Genomic DNA, 20373 nt, shown 5'->3' with positions numbered 1-20373 from the left:
AGTATTTCAAAAGCACAAATGATGGTAGTGAAGAATTTCCTGCAGGTGAGGATGGTAATGAATATTTTCCAAGCAATGATGGTGATGAATTTCCTAACTATGTTTAGAATGATCATAGTGAGGATAATATTCCTCCTAATGATGATGAAAATGCTTATAGAGAGGATTAGAAAATTATGGATATGTTGCCAGCAAATATTGTATCTAGGAGTATGAGTAGACCTTTTCGTATCAATCCAAGATATTCCAGTTATACAAGGGGTAGGACAAAATATCTCACGAGAAGAATCTCTATCAGTGATCTAATTTCAAGTGAATGTTGTCAAAATGATTGCTTGAAACATATGGATTTCAAGTTTTCATTGGAGAAAAAGGAAAAGGTTTTTTCCAATGAATAAAAGCATGCAACATTCATATTTTGTGGGGTGCATGAAATCTACATTGTCAAGTTATGATTGTGATTTTGGATCTGTATTGCTATGTAAAAAGGCTTTCATAATGTTTCATTCAATCGGTAATTTTCATTGTCAAGAATCCAAGAAAATTTGGAAAAAGATCCCACATTTTATTCAGAAGTACGTCATAGATGAGAGTTTGGGCCATTAGCAAATATTGTAATGTCATGGATGCAAGACTTATTTTCAAAGAACAAAGAGTGTATGCCAAATAGAGTCATAATACATATTACAGATAATTTCTCAAGATGAGAAATCTACAACTTATACAAAGAATATGCAGAAGGTGTTGAAGGAGATGGTAATTTTATTGCATATCAATATTTTGTGAAGATATGGAGGAAAGAATTCAACAATGTCTGTATTCCTAAGAAGACAAGGATGGGGGTTTGCAATACATGTGATTCTCTTAAATTAAAAAGGGATAAATGTTAAGGGGAAAAAATAGGTAAGAATTTAAAAATTGTATAGTTATCAACTACGAAAATGTATTTATTAATAGGTTTCTTCTACATTATGTGCAGATTCCATTGTCAAAACACTTAAAGAGCATCACGATCAACAAACAAGCGAAAGGAAAAATATGTACAAGAATAAAAAGAAGTGTTATTATAATCCAAATAAATATTTGGGTTTGATAATTGATTGTATGGACCAGAAGAAAACACTTGTACCAAATTTTTTTCGCACACCAACAAATTTACAAGAGGAAAATTTTATTCAGTTTCACTTGGTCGGATGTATGGTCTTTAATGGGAAAATGTCGCCAAGGGTTTACTTCACACCTCCAAATATTCATAATGATGCAAATCTGACAATAACCATAATTCAATATGTGATTTCTCATTGGTATGGTAATCTTCTAGAGGTTTTGTATCTGCAATTGGACAACACTTATCATGAAAACAAAAATTAGATTGTTTTTGGAGATCTAAACATGCTTTTTGAATTGGGAACTTTTTAGAAGATAAAGTTTTGTTTCCTTATTGTTGGGCACACTCATGATCATATTGATCATCTGTTTAATCATTTTTCAGTATCATTGAGGAGGAATGATGTTGGGAGCCTGCCATCATTAATTGAATGTATTAAGAAATCATACATTCCCAAGCTTATCTTTCATGTGTTGGAAGAAACTATTGACATGAAAAGATTTATTCTAGGATTGCATGATGAGGAGAAATGCATTAAACAACTTAATGACATTATCTTCCAACATTAATTTCATATTAAAAAAAATGATGGGAAAACACTTATATGGTGAAAGAAGTATTCAACTACTACAGAATGGGTACTGTCATCAAGTTTGACATTTTTGAAGTTCATTCTAGATCATCCAATATTTGCATCAAAAATATTGTTATTACAAGCAATTACTGAAATTCATAATGCATGAAGGGAGAAGAGAGATATAAATTATTCTGAACGCATGGAAGAAATTAAAATATCTATTAGATATACATAAGAGTACTTTGATGTTGTTGTTTATGTTTGGTGGGAGTATTTTTTCAATAATTAAAGTGATATCATTTCAAGATCAACAAATGAATATATACTTTTGAAGATTCCATTTATTTGGCCACAAAATGTGTCAAATGAACATGTGGAAAGAAACATTGTTAAATAACAACAATCTCAAGGTATTATCAATTCTTCACGAGTAGAGGAAAGAGAAATGCATATTGGTTCCAAAAGGTCTCATGCACAAGGTGAAGCCATGGAAGACCTTTACATGACTTCTATACATGATGTTAAGGAGGGTTGCATGATCACAATGTTAGCAGATTGAGATCCACATGGCTATTCATTTTAGGCTGCAAATGTTATAAAGGTCATTAAAGAAAATGAAGATGTTGGAAGTGTTGAAGTACATTGGTATGCCACAAATACACACCTATTCAATGGTGTGTACAAGCCAAAGATGGTAGTTGATTAAAAAATTAGCAGAAAGAGAAAAAGAAAGGGTACTGTTAGGCCCCTATACTACTAGTGTAACCCCTTATTGTTATTAGTACAAACTACTTATTATATTGATGTACCCATGTAGTGCCCATATTGTTACTATTGTGCCCCATAGAAGCCCACTATTGTTATTATTGTGCCCTTACATTATCATTGTTATGTCGGCTCTGATTATGTTATGACCCCTTAGACTCCTATATATAGAAAGGAGGTCTTTTCATTTGTATCATCCAATAATTGTTCATTTATGTAATGTAGAGGAGGTTTCCCCCTCGAAGAGGCTGAATTCTAAGGCGTTGATCTATCTTTTCTATCTTTTCTTAAGCTGGTTTCATAACATTTGGTATCAGAGCTTTGGATTCTAGGGTTTCACTGCTCCAAACAAGTCATCGTGGCATTTTCGCTATAACTTTTTTCTGTGACGTTTCAGAAGTCGCAAAAAAAACCCATTCGAGAAGAAATCGTGTTGAACCTTGGGTCCAAATTTCAGAGCTTTTCACGTGATATTTTTGGAGATATGATCTGAGGAAGTTGGTCTTTTTGCAGACTCCTGAATTACATTCAAAACAGGTGACCTGGGGAAAATCGTCATAACTTTCTATCTGACCATTGGATTGAAATTTCGTAAGAAGGTACAGAAAGAGGACAGACTGTAGTTTCTTTTATATCTATTTCAGAGCCAAAGGTAGAAAAATTGACACGTGACACTTCATACAAGTTCGCTCTTCTGGAAAGGTCTATAATCAGGTCATCTTGGGAGCTTGTGCATAACTCTTTTTTGGAGAATCCAATTTGGATCAGACCGGTGGCATTGGAAAGAGGTCAAATAGGGCTACTACAGGTAGCAATTTCAGAACTTAAATATCTGCAAGTACAGAGTTACAGTCATTTCAAGTTCGGGGTCCTAAAATCAAGAAAAAGCAAGATGAGGAAGTTTGATGGCAAGGATCCGGTAAATTGGATACTTCAGATGGAGCAATATTTTGATCTACATGGTGTACCACTGTTACAAAAGGTATGTATTTCATCTTCATATTTAGAACCAGATCAATTTTTATGGTATAAAGGGCTTTGTTCTCGTAAAAAACTTGTTACGTGGTCAATTCTCACGGAGGAAATGATAGCACATTATGAGGATACAAAGAGCAACACCTTCTTTAGAGCAACACCACAACAATTGGAAAGAGTAAAAGGGCTTTGTGACATATTTGAAAGTAAAATTATGGCAAAAAGGAAGTCTACCCCTCACAACAATAAATATGGACGTGTTGTTCCTCCTAGCCTTCCACAACCTACAAGGGTTACACCACAACAATTGGAAGAAAAAAGAGAAAAAGGGCTTTGTTACAATTGTGATAGCAAATGCACTAAAGGTCATAAGTGTGCTGAGAAGAAATTATTTTACATAGAGTATGAAGAGGAGGAAGAAGAGGATCAAGAAACATCAAAAGAAGACGATATATGCCATGACCCGACCCCAGAGAAAGAAGAAATGAATCAGAACATATCTTGTAAACTATTGGCAAGAATGACCACTCCTCAAACTCTCAAGATAGAAGGAAATATCAAGAAGAAAAAGGTGCAAGAAGTGAAAGATCACATCAAGAAATAAGAAATGAATCCAACCATATCTTGTAATTCACTGGTCAGAATTACCACTCCTCAAACTAGCAAGACAGAAGGACATATCAAGAAGAAAAATGTTCAAGAAGTGAAAGATCACATCGAGCGTCAAGAAATGAATCCGGCCATATCTTGTAAAGGATTGGAAGAAATTACCACTCCTCAAACTCTAAATATAGATGGATATAAAAAGAAGAAAAAGGTTCAAGCAGTGAAAGATCACATCGAGCATCAACAACAAGTTCTCCAACTTTTAAAGGATAGCGCCACTTCGGTGCAAAATCAAATGAAATAACAGGTAGATAAACATCATAGTGAAAAATGTTTTGATGTAGGTGATTGGGTATTTTTACTACTACATCTAAAGCAAGCTATTTATGAGAAGGAAATGTTGGCAATACTACATGCACTTAAAAAATGGCGACCTCACCGAATGGGAAGACTCTTCAAGGATGAGGATGTGGAAGCATTGTTTTGTGCTATTTCTATTATCCAACCAGATTGGATAAACGAAGCAAGAGATGAATGGAAGAAGGACAAATAAGTATGGCCACTTATTCAAAAGTTGCAAAAGATCCCAATTCAAACAATATTGCCAGATATTGAAAAGGAAGGAAAAATCATATTGGAACCTGGAGCAGTCACAGAAACAAGAACCCGACAGCTACGAAATCGATTAATTTCAGAGTATCTCATCAAGTGGAAGAACTTACCCGCTGAAGATTCCACATGGGAGGACAAGAATTTTATACAGAAGCATCAAGAACTACTCAAGCGTTGAGGACAACACTTTTTGAAGGAGAGGGGCATGTTAGGCCCCTATACTACTAGTGTAAACCCTTATTGTTATTAGTAAAACCCACTTATTATATTGATGTACCCATGTAGTGCCCATATTGTTACTAATGTGCCCCATAGAAGCCCACTATTGTTATTATTGTGCCCTTACATTATTATTGTTATGTCGGCTCTGATTAGGTTATGACCCCTTAGACTCCTATATATAGAAAGGAGGTCTTTTCATTTGTATCATGGAAGAATTGTTCATTTATGTAATGTAAAGGAGGTTGCCCCCTTGAAGAGGTTGAATTCTAAGGTGTTGATCTATCTTTTCTATCTTTTCTTGAGCTGGTTTCATAACAGGTACAAATATAAATCATCACCGCACAAGACTCTTAAAATTTGAGGATGTTAATATACCTGTTTATGACTTCAATTTAACAAAGAGAGGAACTCTTCACTTCAGGACGATAGAGATTCTAAAGAGGTTGCTACCAAAAGAAACAATGTTGAGATGGGAGTCTACTGAACCCAGTCTTAGATCTAGAAGGCTTGACTTTTGAATCTTGAAATGGTGGGCATGCATGTTGACTTAGATGTGGCACTAGTTGATGAAACAAAAGAATATGGGTCATCTTCATTTGCATCCAGTGATTCATCTGAAGATGTTGTAAATTTTGATGATGTGCCAGAACATATGAATGATTTTGAATAATTATCTAAGATATTTTATGTAAATGATGTCTACATGGTAACTTGAAATAAATATTTTAACTTCCATTTGATATTACTTGAATTTATGAGTCATTTTTATGTTTGTTGGATTATATCTTTTAATTATGATGAATTCATTTGTTTAGAATATCCACAATGCAACAATAACTTAGAGAAATAATTTACGTTTCATTCAATCTACATGTATTGAATTTTGATTAAAAGTAAAAATAATATTAGAAATTAAAGTTGAATTTTTAAAGTATAGAGTTATATTGCCATGATATTATTTATTGTTATCATTTGATTAATACCATAGTTAAAAAAAATTGTTGCAATTTTAATCCCTCATTAAAAGGGGATACTTCATTTTGATAGTTTATTTTTATGTTTTTGTTGCAATGGGATAAGTTGTATTTGGCTAAGATTTGAAAAAAACTATACTTTTAGCCTTTAAAATTAAATTTACTCTTGGAATAATGACTTTTTCATTCACGTGTTCATTTTTAAAGTATTTTTTAGTCATATAATTTATTCATAATGTCATGGTTGAAATATGTTTAAAACTTAAGGATTTTTAATTCCATGATTGAAAAATTGTCAAAATTTTAAGGTTTTTTTGAGTTACGATATATTTTCTTTGATGTTATATTTGAAAACAATTAGAATTATAGGGTTTTTTAGAGTCATGATATTCCATCTTTAATGGTATGGATGAAAATTGTCGGAATTTTAAGGTTTTTCGGGCCCCATTATTTTACCTTTAACACTATTGCTAAAAAATGTTGAAAATGTACCCCAAAAAAAATGTTATTCTAACATCAACACTTTTAATTTTCAGTGTGTCTTTCTCATCTTTTTTGCACCAAAAAAATTGGTTTTTACTGCGATTTTTAAGAAATGCTGAAAATTTACCCTTAAAAACAAAACATCATTCTCAAATACACACTTTTCATCTTTTGGGTTTTTTTCATGTTTTTTGGGGGTTTTTTCGCTAGAGTTCTCGCTTCAGGTTTACTGTTCCCATTTGAAAGTTTATGTTTCTAAATATCCCCATTATGGAACATAAGAAATTAAACATAAAAAGGGCATGCGAACTTATGAATCTTATGACTAACAATCCAATTCTTGTGGAAATAGTCCAAGGGCATCTTCTCATTTACAAATTTGATGAAAAACTTGTCAATTAAATTTCTCATTTCATCATAAAACAATTTTTCATGATAGAAACTAGCTGACTAAACATTTCATTTGATTTTTCTAGAATACTAGCTAATCTTTTCACTTTTTTGGCCATGCACTCCATACATGCCAAAAACACAAGATAAATTTCTACCATTTTATTCTCCTTCCAAAGTCCGTTCATTTCAAGTGTGGCATTTTAAGAATAAATACAAGTTATGATGTAGAACAAGAATATTGAAGTTACCTCAAAGTAGTGATTTAAGTCAATGCATCATTGACCATGAATACATTGACTTTCCAATCAAGACAAATTTGGTAAGACCTATACATGAGGTGCTCCAACCATAGTGTAATATCTTGCGATATATTATGTGGTTGCATTGCGCGTTAACATCACCAGCATGTGCAATTGAGATCACCATATTTAAAAAGCATATGAAGCGAATTTTCGGTCATCGACCATACTGAATCACTACAAATCAATTTATTGTACTAAATCAATAATTGACAACATATCACCCCATATTTATTTATATAAAATGTTGAATTCATGGCTATTAAGGTATCTCTTCACCATGGTCTCTGATATCCACTTCATTTGATTCCAACTATAAAAGTGATCTCCCCACTATGGGGCTTTTGGTAAAATAAAAAGTTATCCTAGTGGCTTTTATAGCAAAGGTTCACAATTGTTTCATCCTTTTGTGCAATTGATAGTTTCCTATCAACATACAATTATATATGTTGACAACATCTCCACTGCATAAGAAGAAATCCTTATTTTAAGTTTTTTAATCCACATCAAAATATTTCTTATTGTTAATTTTACACGTTGATTCAATTAACACTTCCAATAAGAAAAAGTCTACATAAAAAACCATGTCTATTAATGGATTTGGCTTATGTAGGTACCTAGCATTACCTAATGTGTCAGGTTGGCCATAACAAGGCCATTGTTCACCAACTTCATGACCATACATGTTTTATCTTAATATTGTTATTGCATGTATTTGAACCATAACCTTTTACTATGAAATGGTATTGACATCTTATCTTTTCAAAAATGAGTACCTTCATTTCATTGTATTCCTTCCTCTTTTTTCCTCTAGTTTGCATGAGTAAGCATAACTACATAAGAAATTTTCAAATACCAACACATATGGCAAATGATAAAGCAATAGTAATCCCAACATATAAGCAATAAATACATAAATGCTTACACGTCACATTGCAAGCAAGCACCATCCTTTGAATTTGAGCATTAGCTTCTAGATTCATTTCCTCTTTTCTAGTTTAGTCAGGAAGACTATATGAAGCAATTTTTTCAATCCAATCAATATTATTTCTCTTTACATATACTTCAGTGCATACTAAATATTTACTAGAAAAATATTATCTTTTCTTTAATAACTTGCATTGGAAGGCCCATGATAGTCTGATGTTTCCCTTGCTTTCCCATTTTGCATTAATTTCTATGAACAATGCAAAAACACATTGCTAAAATTTTCATTCAATTCACAATATTTTCATTTTGAGCCTTTAGAGAATTCAAAATGTCCATCTATTATAGAATTTTCTTGAACTAGAATTCAAAATATCTTTTTGGATTTTTTTTGCTAAAATTTCCTACACAGTTTTTTATAAGATCATAATGTTATGTTGCTTAAATTGCATTTTTTAATACAAAATGGATTCAATGTTTTAGAATACCATCCAAGTACTTAAATTATTCAAATTCAACAACTTAAAATTACAATTTTTCTTTTTTTCACTGATTTCTGAGTAAAATGACAAAAAAATCTAATCGAAAAAGTGTCAAGAAGTGATCTCGTTAGATTATTGCCTATATATATTGAACTCTTTTTGAAAAAAAGAGGATCCACCTCAAAAGGACAACATTGTGCATGAATGATAGTATGCAAATGTTATGCATGAATGATGGTAGTCTTGCTTATTTTATGTGCTTAAAACATATTGGAAGATGAAACTTTGCTTTTATAGAAAATTGTGATCAACCTGCTAATTAATTGATATTAAGATTATAGAGTTATATACATTCACATATATAAAATAGACTTTTGGAACGTTTTGAAAATAAAATCAATTCTATAAAATTACTTGATTTATGTCACAGGTAAAAGATTAAAAGTTTGAAAATCCTATTAATTTACTCAATTTTAATAGCAAATAAAAAATAATAGCAATTATATAAAAAAAAAAAAGGACTATTACTTTACAAGCTATTATATAATTAATGGAATCCAAATGCCGAAATAAACATAGAGATGCAAAGGACATGCACACCTCTCCTTAAACTTATATAGCAAAATCAAAGTTTACAAATCTTTTCAACATGCATTGTATGCTTCTTACAAAATGCTGTTCACGTCTTCCTTTCAAAGACTTTTTAACTTTTTAAATGATAAGCCCGCTAAACTTCATTTAGCGAAGTGTAAGGATAAACTAATTCTAATAAAACTTTTTATGCCATAGTCAATAATCAATATGTTTGTAGGTAAAGACTAAAACTCTTGGAGCTCCAAAGAAAATACTATTAAAATTCAATAGCTTACATAAAGCTATTCTATTGTAAAAGGCTGGATCTGTTAACGTCTTCTTTCAACGATTTATTATATTTTTAAAATGATAAGCACCCTAAACTTCATTTAGCCAAGTGTAAGCATAAACTAATTCTAATATATCTTTTTATGCCATGGTCAATATGCTTGCATCTAAAGACTATCGCTCTTGAAGCTCGAAAGAAAATACTAATAAAATTCAATAGCTTATAGAGAGCTATTCTATTGTAAAATCTTTGGGGTCATAATTGCGCATTTTATCGTAAAATACTGGAGTCATAATTGGGCATTTAGTATATACAATTCCTTCAACATTGCTTCATGGACAATAGGTACTAGGAAGCAATAGGTACTATACTAATGTTACTTTCTATTGGACAACAAACAAATTCGTTGTTGAAATTTATGAGGTTGAATTGTGACTTTTATAGCAAATTCACTCAATTCAAATTTATGAGGTTGAATTGTGACCTTTATGGTTATGTCTTTATGCTTATTTCGAGTTCATACTTAATAGAAAATTTATCATTGAATCAATAAAATTGAAAATAATGATAATATTTTGAAATACATATTTTTAAAAGATAAAAAACAAATATTATTTTTAATTGTATTTTTTCTTATTTTTTACAAGTTTACTCAAACATCAAGTTTAGACATTCATTTGAATATAAAATTGAATTCCAAATCCAATAAATATCCACTTCTATAATTTTTTTTTATGACATTTCAACTTAATTGGTTTAGATAGATTTTAAATATTATTTGCTTTGAAACAAAAGATCCCTTGTAGAAGGAATAGGAAGGGAAAGTCATTGGCAATCCAAAGCAAGAAGCTTACCAATATAATTGAGAATTAGTGTTTGACAAGTTTGTTTAAATTTGTTACCCCTTTTATCTAAGCTTGCTATGTACCTTTCTTGGCTTTTATTCATTTTATTTCCTTATCATAGATAAAGCACTTTAATAGTTAAATATACTTATTTTCTTGTCAAAACATTACAACAATCTTGTAATGTTGATTTGAACATGTGGAAAATTAGAGATATATTACCTTTGGTTGAGAAGGATCTTAAATATTGCTTATGGTTTTAGGATACATGGAAATGGGAGATACCACAGAAGCTCAAATGCGTTTGTTGGTTGGCACTTCACGACTGCATCCTTACCTGGAAGAATCTTCAACATAGGGGCTTCATTGGTCCGATATTTGTCCAATATGTAAGCGGGGGTGTGAAGATGTTGATCATTTGCTGCTTTATTGTCCATTTGTTGTGGCAGTCTAGGAGGAGGTTCTGGATGCTATCTGTATTGCTCCTTATAGGAACCATTAGACATTGAAATCTTTCTTATATTTTTGGATCGATTCTCAACTCAGTATCATTCCTTTCCCTTTTACATTATATGGTCTATCTGAAGGAGCTGAAACACATTCGTTTTTGAACAGAAAGTTGCAGTTGTTCGGGAAGTTATCATTAACTCTATGGCCTATTTTGCAGAAATTAGGTCGATTAAAAGAAGGGAGAAAAAAAAGAAAGATCAGATTCCTGCATATCTGGAAGGTCTTCTAGTGGGGTTTTTTGATGGGGCATGCTTGTAGAGAAAATGTAGATGCAAAGCATTTATTCTATTAGAGCCGGGAAACTATTATCATTTCTGGTGGAAGGGAGTTTTTGGGACCAATAGTAGAGAAAAAATTATTGCTTTATGGGGTGTCCTCAAAGGTGCAAAATGGATGGGGCTAGAGAGATTACAAGTATTTGGAGATGCTAGGGGCATCATTGATTGGTTCAAGGATTACACTCTATTTAATTCTCCTATTTTATCAAACTGGATGAGACATATTCACACGTGGTGAGTACTTTCCAACATATTGACTTTGGTCATATATATAGAGAACAGAACAAGATCATCGATCTTCTTTCAAAGTGAGGCATTACAAAGGAACCTCGTAAGCTTCATTTCGCAACATTGATACAAGATGTAATGACAAATGTTGCATGCATTAATTTCACTTAGGAGGCGACGAATGTTGTGATTTGATAACACAAGATAAGTTATGCTATAGTTATTAGGGTGATCAGATGTTAGATACACTTGTTGTAACTTTTTGTTTTTTTGGGGCAATCTAAAGGGTCATAAGTGGACAATATGTTGTATATTTTGTTATAAATGAATATAACGTAAATGAAAGATAAATTTGTTGGAACAGAAAAAATATAGACAGAAAATCTAAAAAAAACTTATAAACATATGCAAGGCCATGTACTCTCTTTTTATTTTAATTAAAAAAAATAATTTTTTTCTAAAATAAACAATAAAAATAAAATCTATACACTAAACTTGGTTATTAAACTTTTTATATTTAATTTTTAAATAAAAATAATACATTTTTTCCTTTACTAATAATTACATATTTTTATTTAATTAAATATTATCATTAAATTATTATTAATACTATGACTTTTGCTAAAATTATATATTAAGGATTAAACTACCCTGCAACACATCTCATTAAAAGTTGTCTAATCTCTATTATTATAATAATTTGCCGTCGGAGCGATTGGGGGAGTCCCAGTCTTGCAAGGCGAGAGTTCCAGAGTCCCAATCCTGTAAAACACGCAACAGAGCTTGTTCGATCGTCTTCGTCAACATCATACGTGGATTTCAAAATTATTGACGGAGCATCATGCTTCCAGAAAGACGAGTCGCAAAGATCTCTCGTTTTCAACGAACAAATAAATGAATATGAGGACCTTCCGAGATTAAGAGTCCCATAAGTTACTTCGGCACCTAGTCGTCAAGTTCAGTGCATAGGAACAAGCTACTGAACAAAGAATTTAAGATGAGAAATATTCCAAGTTCAAAGTGTCCCACAAGTTACTTCAACGCCCAAACGTCAAATTCAATGCTAGTACAGATTGCTTCTGGTTTGAAGGAACATTGCCAACTTAAAAGAATATAGAGAGAGATTTGACGGGAAGGCAACCAGGGATGACAAAGAAATGATGAAGGTTTTCATGTTTGGTGTACAAACCAGGCCAGTGAAATTTTATAATGCGGTGCTATTTGTTGTATTTGTGTACTGTTGGTGGCTATGCAGGCTTACGGCGCCCATGAATGTTCCTCAAAATGGGACCGTTGATACGTGTGGAGGACATGCACACAGAGGAGGGTTTGGATGTATTACCAGAAGGACTTTGCATTCGTGTCGGCATTCAACTCGATATGTGGATCTGAGATTGAGTACTCAAGGACCTCTTGCTAATGAAGAGAACGTGACAGTGACAGTGAGCGGAATTCAGCAGCCCACAGGCCATGACTGGGTTGCTCTTATCTCGCCTTCAAGTCCGAGGTAGCCATCTTTATTTGGATAATAGATTTTTAGAATATTTCAAAATCAAGAATTTTAGAATATTTCAGAATTCAGCAGAATTCAGCATCTCACAGGCCATGACTGGGTTGCCATTATCTCGCTTTTTAGACCAAGGTAGCCATTTTTATTTGGATAGTAGATTTTTAGATTGAGAAAGCATCACATCTAACTTAACCTAATGTATTTCGAATTAACTAGTATGTATTTCGAATTAACTAGTATGATTCATCATCAGAACTAGTTGGTTCGAAACGGGTCCACAAATGAAATTCTATGTGATATGCGCGGAAATCTTTCTCTAACTTGATATAGATCACAGAAGCCTAAACTCTATTATTCAACCTGATATAATTTTATGTCATAGAATTTCACACTGTCTTCGGGACGCATTGAAATATAAGGAAACTGGAGATTTGAAGTCACATCCTCTGTTATGCCACTACCCTGTCAAGGTATCCATTACTACACCATCATCATTTAATTCAGCAACTTATGTGACCCAATAAGAATTCTCTGCTAATGTGTTTGATTAATCAGGCCCAGTTCCTGAACAACGATCCTTCCTATACTTCATGTGCTATTAGTAGCTGCGAGGGGAGAATTGGGCAGAGGTGCTTAGTCAAGACGTGCACTGGTTCTATAACATTCAATGTTATAAACATCCGCACCGATGTAGAGTTTGTAGTGTTCAGAGGTGGCTTTCGTGCCCCCTGCATACTCAAGAGATCCAAACCTCTCAAATTTGCTAACCCAATTATGCCTCTATATAGTCATCTCTCCAGCATGGATTCCACAGGCACGGCAGTAAGTCAAGTACCATTATTTTTTTAACCTAATGTTCAATATCGTCGTTTTTTATAAAAAAGTTTTAACAGCTGATGGCTCATTATTAACAAAGGGCTCTGAAATCCATTGCTTCACATTCGCTTTTGATATATCATAGAATTTCTGGATTTTTGATGTCATTGTTTCTATAGAATGGTTTTGTGTTGTAGAGAATGCCTTGATTTGATACCTGCGATTGACTGAGTAGATGAAAATATCGTGGATCAGCGGGAGCAAGCAGACTCAATATGTAAAATATGGAAAAGGGTTGGTGGCAGAGTCATCAGTTTCTACCTACACTCGGAAAGATATGTGCGGTACGCAAAGGCAGAATAATGATTCTTTTAAACAGTAGGTTAAAATCTATTGCAAACGTTACAACGGTTATTTTCTAAAATTATAGTTCATTTTCAGGACAAGATTAAGTTAATGTTGAATCTATATAAAAATAGAAAAAAGTAAGTTCTAGGTATAGTGAAAAATTATTTGGTAAATGTAGAGCAAAGTTTAATTTACAATTCCATAGCTAAAAAGTTAAAAGTTAGTATAATATATATTACCATATCTGGCACACGAGTGCATGATGTAACGGTTGGGGTGGTCAGTGGTTGTAATTTAATCATTTCGATGTGACGGTTGGGGTGGTCAGTGGTTGTAATTTAATCATTTCGATGTGACAGTTGCCTGTTAGGTATATAAAAAAAAAAAAGGGCCCCTGATGCTTCTAAATAAAATTAGCCCTTCCCATTTAAAAAAATATATATATTACCATATAAATTTGATGTAATATATTATATTAAATTAAAAATATTGTAATAATAAACTTGTTAAATTATTTATATATATATATATATATATATAATTTTTATATATGTAAAAATATAAAGAATCATATTATGGTAAAATATTAAAAATAGTAAATGGAAACTAATTTCCCTTTAGTGTAAGTTTTATGTTGATATTTATTTGAAGATTTAAATTGTCTAAGAAAAAGAAAAAAGTTAAGGTGTTAAAATAGTTTGATATTTTTAATTATCAAATTATAATTATATTTCTATTATAGAGGATAAAAAATAAATTATTTTAATTAGAGAAGAGGGAAATTGTTTTTAGTTTTGTGTTTTTAGCACTTGCTTAAAGATAAAATGTTTCTTTCTGGGCCATGAGGTTGATTTTTCTTTTTTAAAAAGATTTTTTTAGAAAGATAATTTTAGATTATAAATAGTTAAAGTGCATTTAATTTTCTCTTCTTAATATTACCATTGGTCTTCATCTATAATATTGTTATTCAACAAATATAAAAAAATATAATAAAAAAAATTAATTCAACAACTTATAATCAACCAACCCAAAAAAAACAGAAAAGAAAATTCTAATTGTAGTTCACCTAACAGAGACGATCTAGAAAATAAAGCTGTAGTCAGCAAGCAAAACCATCAAAAATAAATTTTATCTCAGCAAACAAATTCTCATTGTTCAGCGGACCATTGATTGCAATAATTTTTTTTATAAAAGTTGAAAACGAAATGATAATTTACCCCTCTATATAAGACTTAATGATTATAACAGTTAATGATTACACACTTTATATAGTTTTTTAATTGATTTCAATCTAAATGAAATTAAAGTATTTTATTTTAATTTTTATTGATAGTTTGAATTGTGTTGTTACCCAAATTGAAATTAATTAAATATTTAAGAGAAAAAAAATATAAAATAATTATTTCAAACTTAAATTATTTAAAACATCTTAAATATAAAGATAAGTAATAAAAATTTTAAAATATGAACATTTAAAATTAATAGCCGACGTTCACATGAAGTATTGAATTATAATGATGACTCTGATTTTAAATCTGTTGACCGTTGTTTTCAGGCACTAAAACACTGAGCGCAGCAAGAGACTTTGGATGGCATGATCCTGGTTATATTCATACCGCCCAGATGACAGGACTACTGCCCTCTCGAAGCTATCTCTACACTTATGGAAGGTATCACGCAAACTCTCTGACAGCGACAGGGTTCGCAATAGTAATCGTTCTTCCCTTTGTTTCTTTATAAAAGATAAATTTGTTGTTTCAGTGATCAGGCGGGTTGGAGTAATCCTGTCCGACTTCGGACTCCACCTTCAGCCGGTGACAGCGTGGTTAGATTTCTTACGTTTGGAGATATGGGTCAAGCTCCTCGTGATAAATCCGATGAACACTACATACAGGTACTTTTCGATTTCTTACAGTGATTATATGACAGTATCCAGTCTTCATGTCACCGTTTTAGGCTTCATTAATTCTTTATTGGGAAGTTTTTCTAAATTTTCCCAGTAATGGATATTGAATTTATTGGGGGTATTTCCTTACACCAAAACCCCAAAACCCCTTAGATACAGTAAACTTGGAAACCATTACCATTTTGTGATATCAAAATTTTTAAGTTTAATAAATTTTTAAATGGTTATCATTATCATTATTGATTTAAGGCTTCTGTGATCTATATCAAATTTTTAGAAATATTTTTTACAATAATCACATGAAATTCATATCTTAAATGGCTAGTTAGACTTATGTTATCGGATGTTAATCCTATGTTGTGGTTGTTAGTTTTAGTAATCACATCGAAATTCATATCTTGAGTGGCTAATTAGACTTATGTGATCGGCTGCTAGTTCTATGTTGTGGTTGTTAGTTCTAGTAATTGATTCTTAATGAAATTAGTTTGACAATTACTCCAACACTCAAATTCAAATTCAACTAGGGGAATAAATTTTGGGCCAAGGCTCTGATACAATATCGAGGTTTTCTTTACAGTAAAACCCACGTAAACTTAAAAACTTAAGAGTAGGTGGTTAGGTGGTTAGTCCAGTTCCCAAGATGGCAGTCCATCTCATTAATTCCTATTAACATAAGTGTAACAATTACCCCCAATAAAACCGGTTTCCAATCAAATAAGTATGACAATTACTCCAACCAAGTTAATTCCTTTTAATAATAAATTATTGGTTCTCTACAACGGCAAAATGAATTTTGAAGCCATGTCAGAAGAATAATTCCTGCGCAATATTTTGAATAGCTTGTGTGGGCTATGCTTGATATGGTCAGCCAGGGTCACTTGGGGTAATAGAAGCCATAAAAGAGAAAATGCTAGCAGGAGAGGTGGATTCAGTGTTCCACATTGGAGACATTAGCTATGCCACAGGTTTCCTGGTTGAGTGGGACTACTTCCTGCAGTTAATCAATCCAATTGCTTCGCGAGTACCATACATGACCGCCATTGGAAACCATGAAAGGTAATTCTCTTCTTCATTAAACCCTAATCTTATCTTCCATTTCTATATTTACACGATGATACCTTGCATCTGGCTTTTATACACCACTGAGATTAGATGTATGTATTTATGTGAAAGTGGGTTTAGCTAATTCTTTTCCTAGTATGTTACCTTACAGAGATTTTCCATTCTCTGGATCAAAATATGAGACACCAGATTCCGGTGGAGAGTGTGGAGTTCCTTACGAGAAGTATTTTCATATGCCAACAGCTGAGAAAGACAAGCCATGGTATTCAATCAGTCAGGGGCCAGTGCATTTCACTGTTATTTCCACAGAGCATAATTGGGCCAGAAGCAGTGAACAGGTGCTAAATTTGTGTGCCCTTAGACGATTTAAAGTTTCCTTTATCGGACTTAGAGAAGTGAAAAATAGTTTATAATCTTCAGTTGCAATTGACAGCTAGAATTTTGATCAGCAATTTTTTTGCTTTGGATGACAATGGCTCAACAGTATGAATGGATCAAGCGGGACCTTGCTTCTGCTGACCGCAAACAAACTCCATGGATTATTTTCTGTGGGTAAGATTAGGTCACACTAGCTAATATAATGAGAGTGTCATTGCAATTTGTACTAAATCGTACCTTTAATTTCCAGTCAGTTTTTACAGATTAGAGGATAACTCCATGACTATGAAGCTCTTATAAATTCTGGATTTACGATCAGTTATCATGACTATCAATTTTAGGACATAGGCAATTCATCCTTTTTAGGGTTTTCGTCGTTCTTGGCAAAAAAATTTATGATTGGTTTGAAAATCCAGGCACAGGCCGATGTACTCAACGGGAAAATCTGGCCTTTCTGAATTGGTGAGCCCAACTGTGGATTCTCACTTTGTCAGTGCAATTGAACCACTTCTCATGGAATTCCAGGTGAACGCACAGACTGAAGATAACTTAGATATGATTGATAAGATTTTTGTGCCTCGCGGCTAAGTATTTCTCTTTTTTTCTGTTCCCACTATTCTAATTTCTCGAGGTTAACAGGTCGACCTAGCGTTCTGGGGCCATGTTCACAACTATGAGCGTACATGCTCTGTATTTGAAAAAACATGTAGATTACTGCCAGTAAAAGGCATCGATGGAATCGATACTTATAATAATACAGATGAGTATAGTGCCCCCGTGCACGTTGTGATTGGTACAGGAGGATTCACTCTCGATAAATTTCAAAACCCTGTGAGCAATCTCTGTTGTCAACCATAATTTTATAAACACAATTCTAACTAGTACTCACTTCCAGTCATTGTCTATTTATTTTATTCAAAGGGTTGGACTTCTATAATTCTATAAACGCAGTTCTAAGTTCTAACTACTGACTTCAAATCATCGTCTATTTATTTTAGTCACAGAGTTGGAGTTTGATTCGCATCTCTGAATATGGATATGCTGACATTCAGGCAAACACCCAAGAACTATTGTTTCAGGTAAAAATTAATTTGAAGGTAGATTTACTATTGTTTCAGGTAAAACTAGTTTGATGGTAGATTTTGAGAAATACCAGTTAAGAAAAATCAATTAACCTATTTTTACTTAATTTTTAACTGCTCACTATCAGTTTAATTCGCAATTTACAACTAGAATGAAAATGACTAAGTTGTTTTTAATGTGATTTTTTGGAAATCTTTTAAATCTAATAAAAAATTATTGAAATTATAAATTTGATAAATAATCTCTACACAATCAAAATACCCTAGAAATTTTTCATAATACTGAATCTATATATACAATTAAAAAACCAATTAAAAAAAACTAACTTTATTTTCTTATTTCAATTTTATTTCCACTTATATAACGTACTTGATCATATTCTATATGTATTGTCATTGCAGTTTGTAAGTTCCAGTACACGAGCTGTGAAAGATAGCTTCAAACTTATCAAATAATGATAGGCTACATCCTGCAGTAAACCCAAAATCTGGCGATCCTCATATAATAGGAAATGCCAAAATGCTAATGCTAACTTATATGTACTCAAATTCGTTATTATTGGATTTTATATACTTACTGATTGTCCATTTGAACCCATCAAACTGGTGGTGATGTAATACAAAATGCTATTAGCAATTTTTATGGAAATTTATTATTATTGAATCCTATGCAGTGTAAAATATTTGTTTATATTTTATAAACATATTTTATTGGGTTATATTTTATAAAAATATTTATGTTTTTGTGAATTGGAATTATTTAGCGTGGGTGAGTAAAATGATTGATATCTTATTCATCTACGTTGACCTTTTGTAATTTGAAAAATATTAGGTTGAGTTGTGATATTTTAGAAAAACATTATTGTAATGATTATGGAGTATGGAGTGAGTATAATTGTGAGCTACCTTAGTTATCATTAATCTTACTTCTATTTTTAGAACATATATATATATGATTTTAATATTTTGATCTAATATTTATTAAATTTAAATATTTTAAAATTAAAATAAATTTATTCTATAAAATAAATTAAGTTTTAAAAATACAAGTTTTTAAATTATGAGTTGATCAATTAATCAACAATCTCACTGATATATCTATATATATATATATAGATATAATAAGATTTAAATTAAACAATTTTTAAAAAGGAAAAAAGAATTGTTTATGAAAAATTAATTTTATTTAAAAAAATTGTAATTAGTAAATATAATATCAAATTGTCAGATGTAGAATAGATGATGTAGTGCACTATTAAGTCATTATCTGATGTGGAGGTTATTAGTTAGAAACTTTGTGAGCAAAAATCTAGTCATGTTAAGGGTTGGGTTGGTGTGGCTCTTAGATAAGTTAAGCGTGATAATCTCTAATGAACTGTAACCCCTTGACAAACAAAAAAAATATAATATCAAATCAAATATAGTCTCAAGATCTAGTTCAAGTGGTCAAAAGTGAGATGTGAAGTTATTTGATGTTGTTACTAATTGTTGTTGATAACTCATTAGACTTGTTGAAATGTGGCAACAAGAATATTCCAATTTTAATTTGTCTTTGAATTAGAATTCAAATTTAGTCTCACTAGCTTCTTGAAAAATAATTAATTAATTCATTTTGGATTAATTAGTTGGAGAAATCCAAGCTAGAAGTCTTTGCGAAGTCATGCAATAGTTATCCCTTAAATTAAGGAGGTTATCCCTTAATTAAGGAGATAAGGATGAGTAATAATTGAGTTGTAATTAGTTAGCTTAGTTAATTGAGTTATGTCTAGTTAAATTAGTTCCAAACAGTTTGAGGAACTAATTCTGAGTTCAGTCACTTAATGCATGCATGCATCAAATTAGTGTACTCCACATCACTTAAGATTCTCTCATAAATAACTCATGCATGTCTATTCAGAGAAAGACCTAGTTGAGATTAAAGACAGGGATAATGTACTATCAGTTGCAAGAATTTTCCTATAAGGAAAACTCTTGCATGCAGAAGGAATTCATTCCTTGAGATTTGCGTAGTTTTACAGGGTGTAAGATTAGTGTGAGTGATCAGTGTTACACTTGGTAACAGCTGGATCACCCAGGAAAAATAGCACAAGGAAATAGGACCTTGGAGGGTAGAGGAGAAGGCACA

General features: G+C 31.9%; 1 protein-coding gene across 1 annotated transcript in view; it reads left to right on the top strand.

Annotated features, from left to right (window-relative positions):
* LOC149236016 (putative inactive purple acid phosphatase 27) overlaps nt 1-18704 on the top strand; it is a 36490-nt gene extending 17786 nt beyond the window's left edge. Inside the window, exons 2-14 of the mRNA XM_089368747.1 lie at nt 12237-12653; nt 13039-13126; nt 13212-13478; nt 13708-13816; nt 15376-15490; nt 15582-15714; nt 16595-16782; nt 16940-17126; nt 17273-17340; nt 17583-17691; nt 17806-17997; nt 18165-18245; nt 18651-18704. Of these exons, the coding sequence (XP_089224873.1) occupies nt 12237-12653; nt 13039-13126; nt 13212-13478; nt 13708-13816; nt 15376-15490; nt 15582-15714; nt 16595-16782; nt 16940-17126; nt 17273-17340; nt 17583-17691; nt 17806-17997; nt 18165-18245; nt 18651-18704 (2008 nt within the window). The remainder of the gene's footprint in view (nt 1-12236; nt 12654-13038; nt 13127-13211; nt 13479-13707; nt 13817-15375; nt 15491-15581; nt 15715-16594; nt 16783-16939; nt 17127-17272; nt 17341-17582; nt 17692-17805; nt 17998-18164; nt 18246-18650) is intronic.
* The last annotated feature ends 1669 nt before the right edge of the window (nt 18705-20373 follow it).

This window comes from Pinus tabuliformis, chromosome 8 (genome assembly GCF_031772625.1).
Source record: "Pinus tabuliformis cultivar Carrire ecotype Pingquan chromosome 8, CPIR1, whole genome shotgun sequence".
Classification (NCBI taxonomy): Eukaryota; Viridiplantae; Streptophyta; class Pinopsida; order Pinales; family Pinaceae; genus Pinus; species Pinus tabuliformis.
This window is presented reverse-complemented; position numbering and strand designations above follow the sequence as displayed.